This window comes from Rhopalosiphum padi, chromosome 1 (assembly GCF_020882245.1).
Source record: "Rhopalosiphum padi isolate XX-2018 chromosome 1, ASM2088224v1, whole genome shotgun sequence".
Classification (NCBI taxonomy): Eukaryota; Metazoa; Arthropoda; class Insecta; order Hemiptera; family Aphididae; genus Rhopalosiphum; species Rhopalosiphum padi.
The window spans coordinates 57,901,286-57,923,725 of record NC_083597.1 but is presented as its reverse complement, the minus strand read 5'-3'; the positions used below and the strand labels follow the sequence as shown (position 1 = coordinate 57,923,725).

At 26.0% G+C, this 22,440-nt stretch overlaps 3 protein-coding genes across 4 annotated transcripts in view; 1 reads left to right on the top strand and 2 right to left on the bottom strand.

Annotated features, from left to right (window-relative positions):
• LOC132923304 (disheveled-associated activator of morphogenesis 1) overlaps positions 1 to 4,428 on the bottom strand; it is a 45,714-nt gene extending 41,286 nt beyond the window's left edge. Inside the window, exon 1 of the mRNA XM_060987213.1 lies at positions 4,259 to 4,428. The gene's annotated coding sequence lies outside the window, so the exon portion shown is untranslated. The remainder of the gene's footprint in view (positions 1 to 4,258) is intronic.
• A 5,934-nt stretch (positions 4,429 to 10,362) lies between these two features.
• On the top strand, positions 10,363 to 19,263 carry LOC132916914 (myeloid leukemia factor). Of its 2 annotated transcripts, XM_060977371.1 has the most exons (6): positions 10,364 to 10,791; positions 13,235 to 13,475; positions 13,540 to 13,741; positions 15,060 to 15,147; positions 16,972 to 17,046; positions 18,766 to 19,263. In XM_060977371.1, the coding sequence occupies exons 1-6, from the start codon at positions 10,739 to 10,741 to the stop codon at positions 18,866 to 18,868; spliced, it is 762 nt and encodes a 253-aa protein (XP_060833354.1). In that variant the 5' UTR covers positions 10,364 to 10,738; the 3' UTR covers positions 18,869 to 19,263. The 2 variants fall into 2 exon arrangements, with proteins under 2 accessions (XP_060833362.1, XP_060833354.1); XM_060977379.1 differs by lacking the exon at positions 16,972 to 17,046 and having other exon boundaries at positions 10,363 to 10,791.
• On the bottom strand, positions 19,251 to 20,918 carry LOC132926284 (uncharacterized; the record flags this gene model as incomplete). The annotated part of the gene is made up of 5 exons (XM_060990632.1): positions 19,251 to 19,679; positions 19,742 to 20,085; positions 20,153 to 20,330; positions 20,412 to 20,610; positions 20,674 to 20,918. Coding segments are annotated over 5 exons (1,185 nt in total), but the record flags the coding sequence as incomplete, so codon positions are not given.
• Between the last annotated feature and the right edge of the window lie 1,522 nt (positions 20,919 to 22,440).

Sequence of the window (22,440 nt, the reverse complement as noted above, 5' to 3'; positions counted from 1 at the left end):
AAATTACGTGCCAAGTGCAATCAACTATACTGATAGTATCTTTTATTTATTTTATTTTTCTTAAATCAAGTACCCATAATAATAAAATATATCTCCAAAAACATGCATTATGTATCAACCGGTCAATCAAAATGACCTGTACCAACGTGAAACTCTTTATATTACGTCAGTCCTGCACAAAATATAATATTGTCAATAATGTCGTCTTTTCGTATAATTTTTTGTCGCTTAACTAGATATGTTATATTATGTAATATAATAATATAATACGATATTATTCTATTAGTGTACATATTATTATGTAGATACAGTACACTGCTCGCTACGCATTCGTTATATTGTTACATTAACATACGTCGACGGTACCTCCGTTGTTAATGGATATTAAATGTCCGTGCCGTGTATAAACGCGTGCGCGTGTGCCACATGTGGAAAGGATTGATAGAAATCGTATTTCATCGTCAGACATGTGCGTGCGGGGGCGATCGCCGTCGGCATCCAGTGAGCAGTGAGGCTCCACGCGAGACATCAGGTTACGTAATCTTATTATTTTGGGTGCTGGAGGTGTTCGGTAATTTTATTCCGGCGCTGACTGATCGAGACTATATGTATAATGTACACATGGTGCCCGGTAAAGTTTTTTTAAGCAATTAACACAAATTAACTTGAAAATATTTTTTCTAATTTGAAGTTAACTCATCATTTTCACAATTTTTTTTTAATAATAATCGATTTTTAGTTTCTTTTTGATTTACAACATAATAAGTATATTGTTAATTTTATTTTTTGAAAATCATATTTTTCTGAAAATATTGATCCACTGATTGATTCGTCAAATACATATACTTTATTAATTTATTTATTACTAACTTCTTAAATAGTCGTTTTGAAATTTGATTTTTAAGTATCAAAATTTCCAAAAAAATAAAAATAATGATATTGATGAAAATCAGTAAACAAATAGTACACTCCCTTGTTCTTTAAAAAATATTTTTTATCATGACTTCAATTACAAACGATGGTGAGTATGTGGATAAATAACTCTTAAGTATACTAAAAAAAAAATTATTATATTAATATATTCGCGTATTTTTTTTAATAAATTTTTGAATGCGCCTCGAATATAAAAAACAAATATTATTGAAAACTGTAAAACGTTAAGATTTTTAGAGATAATGCTAATGTTAACTGTCAAAATAATCACCCATGTGGTCATGTGTATAGAGTGTAAAATTAGAAAATACATTTTCGTGCAATATTGCCATTAGCTAATGGCTCTAATAAGAATTTGATCGTTTGACAACATTTTGGCACTGACATGGTCAAAAACCTAAAAATGCCTAAAAGCCTGGGTTTCAAAGAAACTAATCGAAGTTTAAATTTGTGTGGAATGTGGATACCTTTTTGAAAATGATTGAATTTACAGATACTTACCAATAAGTCCAAATAACATTGAAAAACTTATTGTTTTAATATAGTTTTGAATTTGCTATTTAGGTAACTTACTTCACAGACCGAAGTTTTTAACAGTATTGGTCTATTTCATATATTGGCTCGTGATCAAAAAAAGTTCCTCTTTAATATCTTTTAATTCCAAGTAATATAACTATAATATATATTATATAGATACTTATTATTTATAGTCAGTTTAAATAAATATTTAATATTTTTGTCCTTAAATTATAAAATATTACATAATATAATAAGTTATAAACAGGGCTCGGAACTTAAAGTATTTGCTTATTTCTATGGATTGACTTAATATGTAGCAGAGTGCTATGGAAGTGTATGTCATGTTAAAACACGTTCAATTATAAAATTTGAAAGTGCTTTTTTGACCAGTTTTTCTACTTTTTATGGTTTTTTCAGAAAATCCCTCGAAAAATCTATAAATATAAGGCAAAATGTCTCGAAAGTGAAGTTTAATTTTTTTATAATATAAAGATTTATTTTGAATTTTTAGTTAGAAACTTCCTAATCATTTTGTTTCAATATTTTTTGTAGTCTTTCATTATATTATTTTTAGCACGGTTACAAATTATGTCTAGTACCTATTTTATCGTGTAAAAAGAAAGTTTTTTTTTTTATTATTATTAAATATTTTAATAAATGATGTTTTTAAGCGCTTATTTTAAAGATTTTAAGTGCTATAAGTCCCAAGCCCTGGTTATAAATAACGCTCAATCGTAGTCGTAAACTAATTTATTTTCATACAGTTAAAAACCTAAGTATAATATTATAATATTATTTACATTATTGTGTAAATGTGTAATTGTATGTAAATAATCCATATGACCGTATATTAGGTACCTATTATAGTATTAAAAGTTATATGTATTTATTCTTTTGAAAAAAGTTGGGCAATAATGAAGCCTAATCCCTGACTCGAAGCATTGGCACTGAAGAATATGTATAATACCACACTGTTTATAGTGTTTTAATAATTGTGTAATTGAAATTCGTAATAAATTGAAGGTACTACATTATATTTTTTATCAACCTTAAATTTACTGTCGTCAGTTCTAATTCAAATGTTTTAAATCTATTTTAATTAAATATCAGCGTTAAAAATATAAATCAACAAAAATATAAAATATGTAACTAAATAATTTATGAAGTTTGCAAAACAAACTAACGATTTAATTTCACCATTTCTTCATATACAGGTTTTCACAAAAGTTTTATTTATTTTTTCTTAAAATATTTTATTTGTTATTCAATTATAAAATTGAAATGTATTTACCTAAACATATAATAATATTATAATATTAAAATATTATTTGCAACTTTTGTCATTATCTCTGACATAAAAAATAAAACCTCCATTTGAAGTTATTAATAATTAGATTTTAGTCTTAATACTTTTTTTTTATATTTAATCGAATTGCTTCTTGAATACCGTTAATAAATGATAGGTTAATAAATTATTATCTTCAAACTAATAAACTTGGGTTAAAATAGATATTTTGCGTTTTATCTGTGTAATCACACTTAATCGTTATCATTTATTATTTACATTCAACTATACAAACATGCCTTTTACTAATTAAAAGTAGCTTGGAAATTCAATATTTCAAGTAGGTACCTACATTTTATATACTTTGATAGTTGATAGCCATTAGGCACTAGCCTAAATGAATAATATTTGGAATTTGTATATAATAATTGTATTATAGTCCAACGTCCAACTATATAACCCTGTTTGACGAGGTGTAAAAGTATAATTGATTTTGGAAGTAAATATGTGTTGTTCTATCATATAAATTATTGTTTATACTTCATTCAAAATCATAAATAATACACCGATGGCGTCAAGCATTATATTGCAATCAATGCAAACACTTATTTAAGTTGATCAATATGCTCTTTTAAAACACTTTTAAATATAACAAAATCATATTTCAATAGATATATAACATGTATTAAATGTGTTATACAGTTATGCTTATAATTATAAAATATAAAATTAAAATAATCAATAGATAATCTACCTAATAAATTAACGAGATTACGTGTGTAAGTACTGTTCAATACTTCAATTTATTATGGTTTATATTGTACAATTGTAGTTGTTTACAAAAAAAAGTTGAGTTGGTAGTATATTTACTATTTACTATTATATTACTATTTACATTTTTACTGTACCTACTTATTTATGGATATATCAGTCATATGAATATTTGAATTTTCGCGGTTAATACCATATACTCATTTTATCATTGTATTTATATTTATAATATTTTTTATTTATCACATAATTATTGTATGTATATTTAAGTATAATTATTTAAAAAAAATACATCATTAGAGTAGGTGGAAAATGTTTTTATAAATAATAATTCGAATTCAGATTGAAATATTTAAAAGTAGGTAACTACTTGTGAGAATAAATACAAATTTATAGAAATTTAGTCACAACACTTCCAATACTACCATAATCTATATAGTATAATTATTACATATTAGACACAATATAGTTTACTTCTTTACTGTTATTAAAAAAATACAGTAGAAAATCAACAGAAATTAACACACAGTGTAATTGTATAGTTGGTGTAGGCAATACTACATGTGACGTGTGCCCACATAACGAATACTTAATAAGGTAGGTAACTATCGAAAACAAAGGGTGATTATTAGCGGGGTGAGGTGTACCGGTCTCCTCAACAAATAGGTAGATACGTTTACACCGGATATACTATGTACGGTGTTGGATTATTATATTGTATATTATACGAATATCATGTTGTCTACTTACATATTATCTCGTCGATAATATCATTAATTCCGCTGCTACCGAACGCACTTCGCACAACAATAAAAATGTACAATTGCTATCACTGGACCAAAGCTACGTAATGATAACAAGGTTTACGGAAACCCGGAAGTCCGGATTCTCGTACACGGTCGAGATGACTGAAAGCGCCAGTGGACCAGACCAGTGGTGGCGCGTGCGTCGCTTCTCGGATCGATCGATAATACGAACCACCTCAACCCCATTGGCCATTTTATAGTGGCGGTAATTTTAAAAAAGTTCAGTAAATAACGCTATAATTAGTATAATTCAACATTGGTAATTTTATATTTTTATTAAAAATCTTATTCCATACATGTAAATATTATGTAATAAAATATTTTTATTCAACTTTTAAAATTTTTCCTGAATTGTAAATTTATTTATAAAATAAATTATAATGCATTAATGCATATACACCGTAAATTACATGTCATATGAGTAAGTTGGACTTGTCATATATCCTGCATTCCTGCCTAAATGCAGAGGCAAATTTTGTGACTTTCCTCACATTCTTATTAATTTATTGTCCGTTATATTTCAGATAACACCAGAATTATATTTATAAAATAATTCTATCTTCTTTGTATCATTCCTCAGTCAATTTCTTTAGCATATTATGTAATTTAAGATTTTTTAAATTTTATTCTTAATATAAACTTATAATTTTAACACTACCTATTTAGCATATTTATTAGTTTCTTATAGGTACCTAAAAGTTTTAATGATTGAAATATAAAAATAATATTATATGATAACATTTTAATATATATGTAAATATAAATATAAATATATATTAAGTTAATATCTATGTAAATATTTACATAATATAATATCTTATTTATTTGTATAAAAAAAAATGTATATAGTCTATTGGTAATTATAGGTAGGGTCATTAAGTGGGTATTCAAAGTAAATAGTTGATAAAAAGGATGTACAATATTCTGCACATATATTTCTTATATCATTATGTAAAAAAAAGTAAATATTTTAATACAAAAATAAGCTAAATAATTATAAAAATAAATATGTTTTCTAACACATTTATCATATCAAGTATAAAGCATATAATATTATTAATTATTATTTCTTTACATTTTATTTAAAATAAAAAAAGAAGTTTGCAGTTGATATTTTTCTGGAGTGATATATTTAAAATGTGTCTGTTCGTGAACAGTGAACACTGAGCAGGAATTTATTTTTGGTTACGAAATATCTATTAAATGAAGGGTGACACGTGCGTCCCATACTGGCCATACTTATTATAATCTACCACACTTTAAAGTTGCAGAAATAGATTTTGACTGTTTATAGTAGGTACTTAGTAATTATAAGTAATAATACTATATTCTGTTATAATGTTGAGTAATATGTTAAAATTAATTCATATAAGCACTTTTTTACATTTGTATTGTATGTTCCACTGTAGAGCTATCATTATTATACTAAAAATTTGAAACTTTTTTCGGAAAACGATGATACTTAGCAACAGTCGTAAAGACATATACCGTTCACCTAATATTATTATTAGTATTCTTAATTTAATTAAATTTTTTAAATTAAGTGTTATTATAAGTTTTAAATTTATTATTATCTAATTTTTAATTTTTGCTTTTTATTATTGGTATGTTCTTTATATATTTAAATTTAAATACGAAATTAATCATATTTACTTATATTATAATTAATATACTAATATGCTATACAAATATTTACTCGTAAGTCATAGTCATAGACTCATAGATACTTTTTACGAACACATGTTCCTGATCTAACCATGAAGTAACCATGAAGAATATTCCAAAAATGTATCAGACAAATTCATTACAACCTATATATTTTTTACGAAATTCTTAAACTGAATTATTTTGTTGTTGTAATACTTTATTATTAATTATTATTTATTACATAACGTACGATTTAGGTATAGGTACAAACATTATTTAATTATTGTATACGATTTTATTTTTTAAGATAATAAACTATATAATAATGATTTTAAAGTATCTTGTTGTAATTTATTAATAACCATATAATGTAATTTTATTACAGATGATTTTCAATACCAATAATATAATAGTATTTATTTTTATATTTAACAGATTTTCACTGATTTGACAATTTGTAAATTTATATATTAATTTATGTCTAACTAGTACCTACTAGTAATTAAAGTTTACTGTCGTTTAAGTTCAATAAAAAATAAGCGAACTCGAACATTTCGCCGCTACCGAATCGCTGCCAGACCAAAATGGAGAAATTTGGCCAATGGCAAGACATTTCTGCAGCCAAAAATTTAGTAGCATATCATGCAAATAGTCTATTTTACGATATAAACAACAATAATGTAGAATCGTATAATAGTGTAGTTGCAAAATTTGCGGGGGGGAGGGGAAGAATCAACTATTCTTTGAGAGGTAATAATTAAAATATTTTGTACATAGTTTAGGTACTCTGTAAACTGTATTCGATATATTTTTAACCAATTGAACAGCAGTGTCCTCTTTTAATTTTGGTCCTGACTACATGAACTACATAAACTACATAAACATAAACGTAAACTTCATAAAACTGCTACTAAAGAAAGTACAAGAAAATTTACAAAATTATTCATACGAAAATTGCAAAAAGATAAACATAACAGGTAACAGAGCAGTAAAAAATCTAAGCTCATCTTTGGACCATCTACTCTACTGGGTAATTATAATTAAAAAATTATTTTCTTTACATTTAAATATTTCTTTTATTTATGATAATATTTTTTTAGTTCACAAACTAATAAATTGAAACCATTTTCTGGACCCGATAAAGACTACGGAGATCTGTGTAATGAGTTGGGTTGTGGTGAACTGCCGATTTCACAGGAAAATTTGGAACAAAGTCTAATTTATATTTTAAATAACTTAAAGCTGAGTGTTCAAGCAATCAATTTGTTAGAAAGAAGAAGTTTAGAACAGTAGATCAAGATAAAACGATTGGTATAAAGAATGAAAATACCGCCTTACTGCTTCAAATTTCGGTCAAGTATGTTAACTAAGAAACAATACTCCATGGATAAATACAATTAAATATATTTTATACAGTGAAATATTTACACAAAAAACAGCAGCAATGACGTAAGACTATATTATATAGCTTTAAATTAATATTCAAATAAAATTAATGAATTGTGTAACGGGACAAGACCGCTCAGTTTACTAGTTTCGCGCTCTTGTGCCATACATCAACCTAATCAAAACATGAAAACTTGCCGCGCACCGCACCACGACCAAAAATACGTCTTGCTCTCAACAGAGGGCGCTCACCCCGCCACCGTAGTTGCGGACCATGCATTTATTTATATATATATTTTTTTTTTATATACACTATATATTCATTTATTCCGAACATTTAAACTTGATACCATATCCAAATGATCACCACAAAAATACAAAAATATCAAACCATCGAAAAATAACAAATAAAATTCTGTAAAGACCACAAATGCAGTAACCCAGATAGTGCGGTCACGAAGCCATCGAACACTATATAAGACCGTCGAATACAGCACCAAGACACCTTCACTCTCCCTCAGCTCCCGTAGCTGGTTGAGTTTCAGCCGGAGAGTAATCAACTGCTCTCATACGGTGAAAAACAATGCGACCAAATAGCTAACAAATAAATTTTGAGGTACGACAAACTGCGATGCCCAGTAAAAAGTTTACCTTTAGTGGGTTTAGTAGGGGACAAGTGGACAACGCTCTGTTGAACGGAGCCATATCGAATATTCTACATCTTACTCTCCACGCATTGTCGGGAAACGAGTAGTTGTAGAATATACGATATTGTAATTTCATCCGTTTCTAATTGGGAAAACGCCAGTGATCGCTGCAGCAATCAAATACCTAACCGTGGAAGCAGACAAAATCAATCTGGAGACACCGTAGAGCTCGTGAACCTAACCAAACTGCGAGTTCATCTTCTTATTTTCGCCCACATTATTGTACCCCCTTGAATTTTATTGTAAATTATTAAACAAGACATTTAGTCTGAATATCAAAAAACAATATTGTAAATTAACATAGTATAAACCATTGTATTAATATGTGCAAATAAAACAAAAAAAGTTTACGTAATATCAAAACAAGCAAAGATTGAATTTCGTTACAATTGATAAAATGCCTGATTGTTTTTTTATTAGTTATGGAATTTAGTATGAGCCAATGCCAAAAGATGAATTTGAAATAAAATATAATTTAAAAGTTTTACCAACAGGTCTATTTGTATAGATGCAGAATATAATTTTTGGCGTTCTCCTGATTGATTAGTGGGAGATAATGATATAATAGAGATTAAATGTCTGCATAGTATTAAAAACATGATGACCCCCAAAGAAGTATTATTAACTAATAAAATAAAATTTCTCATAAATGATCAAGATGGAAACATAAAATTAAAAAAAAAAATGATAATTATTACTATCAAATCCACGGTCAAATTAGGGTAGCCAATAAAAGTTCGTGTTATTTTATAGTATGGACCCCGAAAGGTAATATTATAATTATAGTTATAATTTGTATTCAAATATTCAATAATCAATATTTACAAACAATTAAAAAACATATTAATAATTGTTTTATAATAAGTCTAAATAATACACATTTTACGGATATTTTTGTTGAAAAGATAGAACGTGATACTGAGTTATGGAAAAATAAAATGGAAACTCAACTTGTTGATTTTTATAAAAATCATTTGTTGAAAGAAATAGTAAACCCTGAAATACTACATTAAAAGCAGTTTATGTAGCTACCATAAATTATTATTTGTTTTTAGCCAGGTATTCGATAATATTTTTATTTTATAAATCATATAATATGTATAGCCATATAGGTAACATCAAACTAAGTTTAATAATAATATAAATATATAATTAAATTCTATGTTTCTATGTTATATTAATTTTATGTTTTTTAAATGTTTAATATTTTGTAAAAATATATGTAATTTTTATTTTTAAATTATAATTAAATGTAAAAACTTATGCCTAAACAATACAGTCAATACACATTTTTAAATAATAAATGCAAGTTATAATACGCGGTACTTCGTACTCACCTGACATTTACTTATCCCAGCTTGTTTTTAAAATATATTCTTGTTTTTCTAATATGACTTCGTCGAATATTGTAAATATTTTTATTTATAGTATTGCATTTTGTGTTAGTTTTTACTTGGATTTATTGTAACAAATGCTGAAATGCCTATGTCCCTATAGATTTTATATATAATAATTAATAACTTTTATCTTAATATTTACATTTTTATCTTTTATATCGTCTCGGCGTCTCGCTCAAACACATTATTTTTATTATGCGGGTAAAAAGGTAATTCGTCCAAACGCAGACCGCCCAACAATAAATAATAAAATATTTAGTTGTCCGTTTTGGGCGTTTCAGCAAACAAAAATAACTTCGCGGGAATATGGATAACTCTTTGACAACTGAATATTTTCAGATAATTTCTTTTTTAATTGATAAACAACAATATTCTACGCCCCCCATCGAACTCAGATTTTTTATTTGATTTTAAATCATAGCATAAAATAATTTTTTTTAAAAATATAGAAATAGTCATTTTTTTTAAAGACTTATTATTAAGTTTGAGATCAAAATATCGAAAAAAGAAGTTCGATGTGGGCTGTAGAATATTTTCCTCTGTCAATTAAAAAAAATAATAATCAAATTTGGTTATTTTTACAGGGCAGTATCATTATTCCCGTAAAGCGTGTTTTGAAAACAAAATCACATTAGCACCGGGCGCCTTTGAGTGATAAACTTGATAAAGTGTAGGTACCCTGTTTTCTGGGGCACACGGTATATCACTTATACTAATATACTAATACTATAGTCTATAACTGAATTCGTGTCAGTTGTATTTAGGCATCTAATTGAGACTGAAAAAGTGAAAAATTCCAAATTATTTTAAGTTTTAGAATGTCGCAGGTACTATTAATTTATGAATCACCATAAAATATTTTAGCGTCGTTAGTTGTGGCAACACTGATTATGTCAAGAAAGTTCTGGATTTTTCTAGACATCAAACTAAAATAAAATCACAAATCACAATCATAATATTGTATTTCTTATTGCGATTTGCAATTATCACATCGATAATCGATATTGACTTGACGCTATTCGCATTTCACTGATCCGTGTGTGATTTATTTCTAGGTAATCGTCATATAATTTTAATTTCTACGCGTTTTGTTTTGAGAATTTAGTGTTGTGCGATCATAATAATTTCCAGCTGTCGCGCTGAGTACTAGAAATTAGAATATAAATAATTTTAATTTTTTGCAATTCGTGTTGTATATTGGCAATTCAATTAATAGTATATAACTTTGCATTTCTCGAATCAACTTTGCGATTCTTACCGGAGACGACTTACTACAGCAAATCCGACATGTTTCCTAATGCATTGATGGCCGACATGTTTGGAAACGATAATCCATATAGGTATGTTGAAATGCATAATATTTTTTTTTCGCGTTATTTTTGTTAGAAAACAAATGCCTTATATTTTATAAAATTGAAGGACGATTTTGTTATGTTATCTTGCTCGCATTTTAGTTCAGACTTATTTTTGTTGAACATCAATTTTCAAACTGAAACTTAATCTTTGCAAATATTGTTAAGTTCTAACCCCTTTAGTATATTTTATATTATAGTGTGATCCAAAATTAACCAACAGCATATTAAAAAAAAAAAAAATTATATAATTTCTTCACAAGTTTCACACGGTGGCATATCAAAAATTTAGGTGAAAGGAGGAGTCTCAATCAACAGAAATATTCTATACCCCTCTCACAGCCATACTTTAATTCTGAATTTCTGTCTATGAGATTTTCTTAAATGTTCAATTGTTTTATTTGTGCCTGATCTACTCATTATTCATCAGTCAACCATGACCATCGTTAAGGAAATTATAATGAGGTCGAAACTATTCATACATTTAACGCATCCTTTGATACATCTTCAATGTCATACATCTCTGTAACAATTGGTTTATCTGTCTCCTATCAGTCTAAACCTCTCCTATAATTTTTAGAACTAAGTAAAATACACTACTCATTTAGTTTAATAGGTGGTAAATACCTATTATTAATTTATTTAATCCTATTAATTATTATCTTATATTTTATTTGTTAGATTAGTATCCAGCTAAAAACTTCATTTTATTCTATTGGTATAGGTACTATATATCAAACTAGTATGTTTGAACAAATACTTTTTTTATTTATAATCATTAAGGTTTTCTTTTTAGAACTTGTAAGTTGATAACAGTGTGTCAGTGTCATAAGTGATCTACACCTTGATCTATATGTAGTTCATTGATGTTGTAAGCTAAATAGGTATGGTAGATAACATAATTTTTTGCAATCTATATGTATAACACTGGTGTAAATTAACAACTAAAATCTACATACAAATAGTTAATTCAAATTTTTAAAGTAAACTTTATTAATTATTTATTTATGAAAAAGCATGCCAGGTACAAAAAATTATTATTATATTAATTACTCAATAAAATGCTTTCATGTTGTTAAAAAACTCATTTGACATTTAAATACTTTAAAAGATGTATAGCCCTCCACTATTCCTCTTGCAACCTAAATTGAACAGTGTTGTTTTGTAATATACTATATTCTGCTACTTTATTCTGCTTATATGCTAATAATTAACATAGGACTGGTTGAATGAGGTATAATGTCGTGATACATGCAAACATTTTGCTTCATATTTAATAACTAATCTTATTTATTGACTACTGGGGTTATATTAGATCAGTGTTTCCCAAAATGGGCGATATCGTCTCTTTGGGGGTGCTAGATCTATCAAAGGGGGCAATGGAAGTTACAAGCTTAACTTGGGGGGGGATTAAAGATTATTAACAATACTTTTATAAGGGGTGTCTGTCGGATTTTATTTTGAAATGGGTGGGATAGAAAAAAAAAGTTTGGGAACCACTGGATTAGATAGATCACTGCTACCCCAAAGTTATCTCTATAAGACTATAATAAAACATATTGAAATGCATATGTAAATTAGGTTTGGTGCATTGAAAAGGACAGTAATTAGTTTTCTGTAGGTGATGATATTTTAAAAAGATTGAATTTTATTTGTATATAATTATTTTGTATTCCCATAAAACGGAAGTCCATAAGTCCAAATTGGTTTTAAGAGAGTTTTATTCATGAAATGATTAATATGAATTTGAGTGTATTTATTATTATATAGAAATGTTGGATCTGAAAATAATTATTTTAAGGAAAGTTTTAGATATAATGTGTAAAGCTCAAGTTAAACATTGGTCTGGAAAAGTGGACATTGGGATGAATGGAAAGTAGATGTTTTGCTTTAAACAATCATTTTGTAAACCAATTTTCCATACTTTTTACATTTTGATAACTCAAAAACTATATATTTTATTTTACTCTGTAATTAAAATTGATTTTTATTTATTATTATTATTATATTCTCTTATTCCATATTGTGTTAAAAATGTATTTATCTTGTGTAGCACTAAGTTTTTATGACTTATGCCGGTTTTCTTAACAATCACTAAACATTTAATATTAAAATTTAACCATCAATATTTAATAGTAAGCATTTGGTAAGAACCAAACATAAATTACTAATTAACAGCTGGTCCTTTCAATTCTAGAATTTGGTCAACTATTAAATTAACCATTTTTTTATGCAACCAAACATGTTATATGACGGGATATGACTTCTCATGGAAACTAGGAAACTTATAGTTATTTTAAAATATAGCTAAAAAAAAAATTGGTTTCCATGAAAACTATAATAATATTATGGTGTAAAATATCAACACTGATTCAAATATAAATAAACATTTACATATATTTTAATAAAAAATATTAATTATTTTATTCAGAAATTCAATGCGCCAAATGGACCAAATGATGAATTCAATTTTTGGTGGCGGATTTCCTGATCCGATGGCTGGCATGATGATGCCATTTGGTGGTGGAATGTTTGGAAATTTTGGTTCCATGATGGGTAATATGAATAATCCTATGAATATGATGGCAAGTGGTAATCATCCAGGCCAATCATTCAGTAGCAGCAGTACATTTATGACATATTCATCAAATGGACCAAATGGACAACCTCAAGTACATACATTATTATACCTTAAAAATATTTTATTTATTTGTTTTTGTTTACAATATTTACTAGGTATATAAAGCTTCCACTTCTACTCGTACCGGTCCAGGAGGAATAAAAGAAACAAAAAAAGCTGTTAGTGATTCAAGGACAGGTGTTAAGAAGTTGGCTATTGGACATCATATTGGAGACCGTGCACATATTGTTGAACGCCAACAAAATGTATATTCAGGAGACCAAGAAGAAAATCAAGAATATATTAATTTAGAAGATGGTCAGTATAATTTAAAAATAGATTAAAAGCTAAATAACTATGAAAACTATATATTATATATATAATTTATTGCCTATAATAATAGGCACAAATAGCCCAACATTTTTGGAGAGACTAGAGCCCCCATAATATTTTAAAAAAAATGATATATTATTATACTTAGTACTAACTAACTGTTGAATTGAGTGGGAGAACTTAGCAGAAATTTGGGGGGGGGCTGAGTCTTCCCAAGCTTCTATCTCTGTTTTTGCAATGTCTCTTATTTAATGATTTGCATGAAACATTTTATTATAAATATCTTTTCTCTGTGTTTAACTTTTTTACATTCAACATTGTATCATTACAATGTTATTTAAATGTTTCCCAATTATTAAGTGTTATAAACTTATATGGTATAACAGTTCTTATTACAACAAACACATTGTATCTTAAGACGTAGTACCCACATGTGTTGTCTCTGTCTTACACACGTGCAACATAGCAAATTTTCGTTCACCAGTTTCAATACTGTGCTGTTAGTTTTGATATTAGATTAAACTGACCTATTATAAAATTTAAAGGTAAGATTATTATCCAGGGCCCAACGTCCTCTTAACAACTCACCTATTTATTTTGGAAAAAATATTGGATTCTATATTAACTTTTCACTTAAACTCTAAATAATGAAAGAAGAAAAATACTAAAAACTAATAAATAGTAATAACATTTATGGTCACGGTTCATTATTTAAAATGTCATTCAAGTATTTCTATATAATTCCTTTACTTTTCTTAAATATCTAAATTCTTCTTTATAGACAAAATTATACTTTAGTTATGTATTTTATTATGTTATTATATAGTACTCTATATTAGATACAGTTTAATTTAATTCTTTTGTATTTATGGTGTAATATTTACCTATTTTAAATTTTTAAGCTTATTTTCTGCCATAATCCAATTAATTCTAAAATTATTAAACTTATAAAGAACAATTAGATATTTTTACCTTTCTTTAATGTGGTTGGAACCACATATAAATAAATTGTGGGCTGTCTGTTTTACTTGGATTGTCCAAGTTTGACATGCTTGACTTAAAACATTAAATTTAGAGTTGTCATTTTATGTATCAAAATGAAAGAATAGTTGAAAGATATGATGGTTTTTTTTTTGTTAAGTTGTATTAAATCACAGATATAAATATAATAAATGTTATATGAATGATACATTTCAAATTTTTTTATTTGTAATCTATATTATTTACTTTTCAATAATAATTGATAGTTTTACATGAATATAATAATATTTTGAAATAACAATTTGACAACTTTTATTTTCAGATGAAGCTGAAGAATTCAACAACGAATGGCGCAATAAAGCTCAAAACATGAATTCACATCGCAGTCGTTACTTGCCCTACACTCATAGGTATGTATAATATATTTAAAATTTTTATTTTATATTATATATGAAATAAATAATAGAATTTAATGGATATTGCTAATTTTGTAAAAGCTTTTAAGTAGATAATATACAGTCATAACTACATAACATTTACAGTAGTAAGTATTTTCGTTATGTAAGATAAATAAATATGTACAAATGTCAAAATGAACATAGTTAACTGTCACAAATTTTTATTTTTAATTGGTATGACAATAAATTAAAGTATAAAATATTGCTCGTAAATTTATTTTCTCTAATAATTTTAACTTGAAAGTCTTTCTGTAGTTGATTAGTTTCTAGCTTTTTTTTATTAATAAGAACTTCTCTATTTCAATATAAAAAAGTACATTAAAATTACATCCTTATTCTTATCCTTAAAAATATTTAAGTATATGAAATGTAATAATTTTAGATTCTAAGAGGAGTGATGAATGTATTGCTTTCACAATGATATGTCCTGTTTTGTTTTATACATATTTTTTTCAATTTTTAGTTTTAGAAAACTACTTCAATTATGAACTTTTAGGTTGGCTTCTTGTAGTACTGGATTTAGTTGTTCATACTTAAATCCAGTTTTTGACCAAATACATAATTATATTTTATAAAATAATAATTTAACATATTTTTTTTATGTATCATTAGAATTTCAATTTTTCAATGCAATTTGTTAAATAACTATTGAGATTTGTATTTAGCAAAAATTAGTTCAACCTACCATATTATTGATGAATAAATAAATATCATGTCCTTAAAAATATAATCTGACAGACTGTAATTCAGAATCATTATTTTTCTGTATGTTATGAGTTTATGACTTATCATTAGATATAAATCTAATATTTGAGTATCCTACTCAAAAGGTCACTATATACTTAACACCTACTAATATAAGAGAGAATTCCTCAGTTATTTAATTTGATTTATCTATCTAAGCATGATTAGAAGATATATTTTAAAGTTTAATTGATCATAAAGGAATGACATTTTTTTATGAAAATTAAATTTGTTCTGTTTTTATGTTTAAATATTTTAATATTACTGCACTATTATTTAATTTTTGCTTTTTAAGAAATTAGATGTTACACCTCTACATACTTAAGCCAATGGTGACCAACTACGGCTCCCCAAAGTCTTAAAATTAAATTGAAAAAAAAAAATTTCAAATTTTGTGTTAATATAAATAACATTGCATTTATCATTTTGCATGAACACTTAGTCATTATCCATCACTATTCACAAATATCAAACTTTTCTTGTTATTGTATTGTTTAGTCGCAATTCAAAATTAAAAAAAAAAAAATACAGTACTCTCGATTATCCGTGGAATAGTTTGGCAAGACATCCACGGATAGACTAATTCTTCGGATAATCTGCAAAATTAAATTTTATTATAAAAAGTAAATTGGAATTTGAAATTAAAAATTATTATTACATATTAATGAAAAAGATACATATGTATGTATAATGAAAATGTATGTATAAATTCACAACCCAATTAAACCTATAATGATTTATAATGGAAAGATACAATATATATTTTTTTGGATACATATAGGTATGTAGACGATTCCGCGGAAGACAGCGGATAATCCGCAACGCACATAATCGAGAGTACACTGTAATGTTAAATCGACTCCGATTATCGTATTTTTCGAAATCAGTACTAAAACTATTACTAATTTTTTTTTTCGCCCTCTGTAAAAAGAGGTTGGTCACCACTGACTTAGGCACTTTATAATATTTTTAGTTGATTTTGTTTGTACACACTGGTATTATTTTTTATTTTTATTTTATGTTTATAATTAGAGTTCAAAATTCTTCAGTTCCTTTAAAAAGGCATATCAAGGCATTACCCCCTCCTCCTTCAACATCACGTAACAGGTATGTGTAGTAATTATAAAATTATAAATTGAATCATAATTTATTTTTATTTTTGATAAACTTTATTGGGGGATAATGGTGTTATTTTATATATTAATTTTTGTTTTTAATACTTCACTGATTACAAATATTTTTATTAATATTATATAATAAGTTTTACTCACTAAAATAATACAATTAGATATTTTGTTTGCTTAATATAGGTACAATTTTTATTTTATCTTTAAAAATATACAATAATTATAATATAATATAGTGTTCAATAGTATTCAATAGCGCACTGAAGGATGTTTTTTTTTAGGCATTTGTCTAAAATGATTAGATGTATGATAGATTTTAAAAATATTTAATATTTAATAAAATATAACATAGATTGATTTTTTTATAAAAAATATATTTATGAGAAATAAAAATTCATATTTTGGTAAATAGATATTTAATTTTTTTATCTTGCCTCAAATTTAAAAATTGTTTATTATTGATAATAACAGTTTTGTCAGGTGAGTTATAATTTTAAAATGTTTTTATTTTAGCATGCTACAGTTGAATTTGGTATTTTTACTACCTGTACACAATAGTTAGAAATCAACCATAAATACATTATTAATTTGCCTTTTAATTTTATATGTAAAATTAGCTTCATAACTGATAAATTATAAGTATTGATATATCAGTATAATCTAAGTATATGGAAATCTATTATAATTGAGTGATCATTGATTAATTTGTGTTATACTATGAGGTATAATCAAACTTCATAAATTATGGTATATAATTAATTGGTTTAAATTTAAAAAAAAATGTATTCATTACTTATTAGGTTAGCGGTTAGTATTATTTATATAAAGAAATATTAAATATTGTATATCTAGAACTTTCTAAAACAATAAGTAGGTAATATTAGTATGCTCTTTAGAAACATAATATAATAAGGTACAAGTGTAAACAAAAGGAATATAGTACTTGTGTTTTCTTGGTCACAATGAAACTGTGTCTTAACTAAAAAAGACTAGTTAAACTAAAAAAGATAACAGATTGTGAAAATTTTTCGTGTATGAAAAAGATATCAAAAAAGTTAAACTCATAACTTTATACTCAGAATTATTTATAGCAAGCATAAAAGTAAAAATCTCATATAAATTACAAGGTTTTTTAAATCAGTTATTAATATCATTTTTTCAAACTTAAATATTTAAATTAACAATATTAAAGTTAATCATTAGCAACTTTAATTAATATCAAACAAACGTCATGTAAAAAATACTTCTTACTAGTTATAATGTCTTACAGTAAGTGTTCCTGTATTTGCTATCTATTTTTAATCCATATAGATATTAAACAAACTATCCAATATTTAATTTTTAAATATTTATTAAATTAATTATATTATCTTTTAGTTATAATTTACTATATAATATTAAAAATTAGATTTTCCTGATTGTACAATGTACAATATGATACTTTCTTTCAGTTTTATTCAAAATGTTTAGAAATTAAATATGAATACCTACTTATTATGTTTGTCGTTATTTTATTTTTATTAATTATAAAAGTATACAATTTCTACATCAATAATTGCCATATTGTGTATACTTGGTAAGTTGACAATAACTTATTATGTTAATTTTGTATGCAAATATGAATTATGTATTAAAATTGATTGTAATATACTCATAAATATATTTAAATTATATAATTATAAATATATTTTTTTTTCAGTGAGGTGTTGCCTATAGAAGGTCATCAAGATCAAGGTAGAAAACGTGCAGCTAAGCAGCGAACCCCTAAAAAGATTCAACAATATCCTGTAAATGACGCCTAAGTTATGTTAGCAAGTTAATTTTTTTTATTCTCCATTAATTTTATAATTTAGAATTAATAAAATTACTATAGAAAATATTACACTTTTATTGTATTCACAAATTATATTTCAAAACTGTGTTCCATAAAATAATGTGAAAGGGTGTGAAAGAATATGCATTAAAGTAGGATACATTTAATATTGTAATATTAATTATTTTATAAGAATTATGATTTAAAAAAGGATTAGGCTATTCTTAATGTTTGGTATTTATTTTTATTTTATATACTTAATATGTGAGTGATTTATTGATCTTAAAGTATTCAATATGCTATTCTTGGTAAAGCTTAGTTATAGGTTTTAGTTAATACTTATTTTAATTATAATAATAAATAACAAATAATTTGTCTAAAAAATTTTTATTTTCACGTCAAAATTTTATCCTTTTTCCATAGTATAACTAAAATGTCTATTTTATAAATAATATAATAACAATATGATGAGAAAAAATTACTGTGTAATATCTAACTATAATTTTTTTTATTGAATATCACTTAAGAAAATAATAATTGAGTAAAAGAAAAATTAATTTTATATAATTGTGAACGCTAAATTAACCGGATAAATTGTAATTATTAACGCCTTCATTGTTGTTATTTTCATCAACACCAAGTTTGTATATATCATCATTAATTTTGCACATTTGATCGAGAAAATCTTTATCTTCTAATATTTTTGCCACTGCAGATAGTATATTGCAAAATTGAACCTTGGTCATCTTAAGATGTTTACTGCTTGTATTTAGTATCTTTTCGACTTCATTGTCGACTTCCTAAAAAAATATAATTGCAATAAATAGGATGCAATTTAATATTTAGTTTAAGTTTTATTTACATTTAATGTAATAAATTTATCAGATGGAACTTTAATTCGGTGTTTAATTGTTGGATCTTGATCATCATCACAAAACAACGTGAATGTAGATTGAAGCGCTGCTTTAAAATAGACACCAGCCAATAAATGACCTTTGCTATTGGTGGCCAACAAGCTTCTAAAGTTGTAGACTAAATTTCGACGTTCAGTCACAGACACTGGTGAGTGATAAGATGCCCCTATGTATACCAAGTTGGTTTCTGGTTTTGTTGATCCATTCCATACAGACCATTGCACATACTTTTCACCAACCATTGTTTGATAACAATACTCTTTTTGAGGACAAGATGATGGTACAAAACGACCTAATGAAAAGATACATAAGACAAGTTAAAATCAATTATAAAAGACAATTTTAGTGAAAATATTTACCAGTATGAGGATATTGTTGATCGATCATTACAGTAATAACTCTACCAATTTGATAGCCTGGATCCAACAATATCACACCACCGCGACCATTAATTTCAATTTGCATTGCAACCATAACATGTTCTTTATCACTAACCCATGGGTCTGGATAGTCATTACTAATGTATCCCTCATGGCTCTAAATATTTAACAAAAAAATTTTGAATTTCAGATTAAATATTATTTAAATATCTACAATTAGCAGAAAGAGAACACTAACCTCTATAGATTCTTCACAAGACACCAAATAAAGGCTATTTTTAACACCAGGAAATCTTTTTTCCAATAATGCCAATTTACCAATCAATAACAAACCAAGTCCAACACAGGTGTTTGCATTTTTAGTTAATGGTGGTTTATATTTCCTAAAGAAGAACTCCAACGTTTCACATTTTCCATTTTTGAATTCATTATAAAATCTAAAATAGAAGTATAATTTAAAATTTGATACAAGAAGAGTGTCATGTTTATATTTTATTTACTTGATGAAGTTTGTTATTGAATCATAATTATATGCCTGAAGTAATGTCTGTACTTCATTTTCAAATTGTCTGGTCAGCTCTTCATATTCCTCAATTGAGCTGACCACAAGGGGTGGCCTTGAACTACCCCATTTTGGCAAGGGCACTGGCTGACCAATTGGCCAGTCCGCCTTCTGGCCATGGTTCAGCCAAAATGCATACTCGTCGTCATTATTGTGGTTGTCAGGAGAAGGCCGGGTTTCGAGTCAACTCGGCCATTCATTTCCCCATCTACCGACTGTTGGTATGTAGCTGGATTCATCCCTGTAGCAGCTGTCTTCTGCAGCGCCAACAGGTCCTTCTACTTCTAGTAATTTTTTCTCACGCTCTTTAAACATAAATAAAATAAATGTTAAGATATATATAGATCTTAAGTTACTTGCCTAAGAAAATTATCAATATAATTTAAATAAATAAATTAATAGTAAATCAAATTAACACCTGCATGTCTATTAGAGTAATAAAAAATAAAGATTCTCAAAATTTTGATTCAGAAATAAAAAATAACAGTTTTTTTTTGTCTGACTGAATTAAAGATATTATTGTTTGTATGAAGTATATACATTCTTATATTGTTTATTTAATCTACATATTTAATAAAACTTGCAACGATACAATTGTATCTTGACATCATAAAATAATAAATTGTTGAATTATGATGTTACGTGTTAAACTAACTAACTTATATATTATTGGTGTAATTGTAATTTCATATATATATATATTATATAATACAATGAATTGAATTAAATATAAATAAATCACAATCATTTTGTAACGAGTTTTGCAAATACATAAATCGTTCAAAAACTAAAAAAGCAATAAATTATATTTAACAATAATCAGTGTTGCCTATAGTACTGCATATAATATATTTTTATTTTTTATTACATTTTATAAAAAAAATGTTTAGTAAATAGAATTTTATGCAACGACGAGTATAACGTCATGACGTAATGCTAAATCAGTGACAAAAAAAAATAATTTCCTAAACATAGTCATAAATTTGTATACGTAATAAAAATTAATAAACTATAGTACTATACCTAACAATTAAAAAATAATCAAGATTAACTCAATATTTATAATAACACTCATTATCATAAATCTATTAATAAGTATGATTCATTAAAATATTAAACAAAACTATATTATTTTCCACTTATAAACTATTCGGGGATTCATAATATTCAGAGAGATAAATTAGGTGTTAAAAACTATATTTTTTTGTTAATATTTATTTCGTAGAAAAATGTAGATAGAAATAATTAACCTAATACATGACGATGTCAGAAAAAAAAATAAAGACTAAACGCGATTAAATTCCAATAGAAGTTGATAAAAAATCACCATGGAGTTAATGAAATTTAATACTTGTTGTAATGAATATCAAAATACCAATGACGCATAATAGCATTGATTAAGTATACTTCAATTGAGTTAAATCAATGGTAATAGCTTCTACATAATGCATGACCATTAATAGTAGATACAAGACTGAATGTAATAAATTATTGCTTTTATCACATAATCGTTTCAACACGACAACAGTTTCGAAACTCGCAGCACGCAATAATTATTAACTGAAAATTGCAATAATTCGTTAATACGGTTGGTGGTGTGGGTCAAATTCAATGAAATTAATCAATACAGTAATACACGCCACATAAGATTTGACACGAATAATATTAATATCGAAAGGCGAAAGGCATGCATAAATCGAAGACA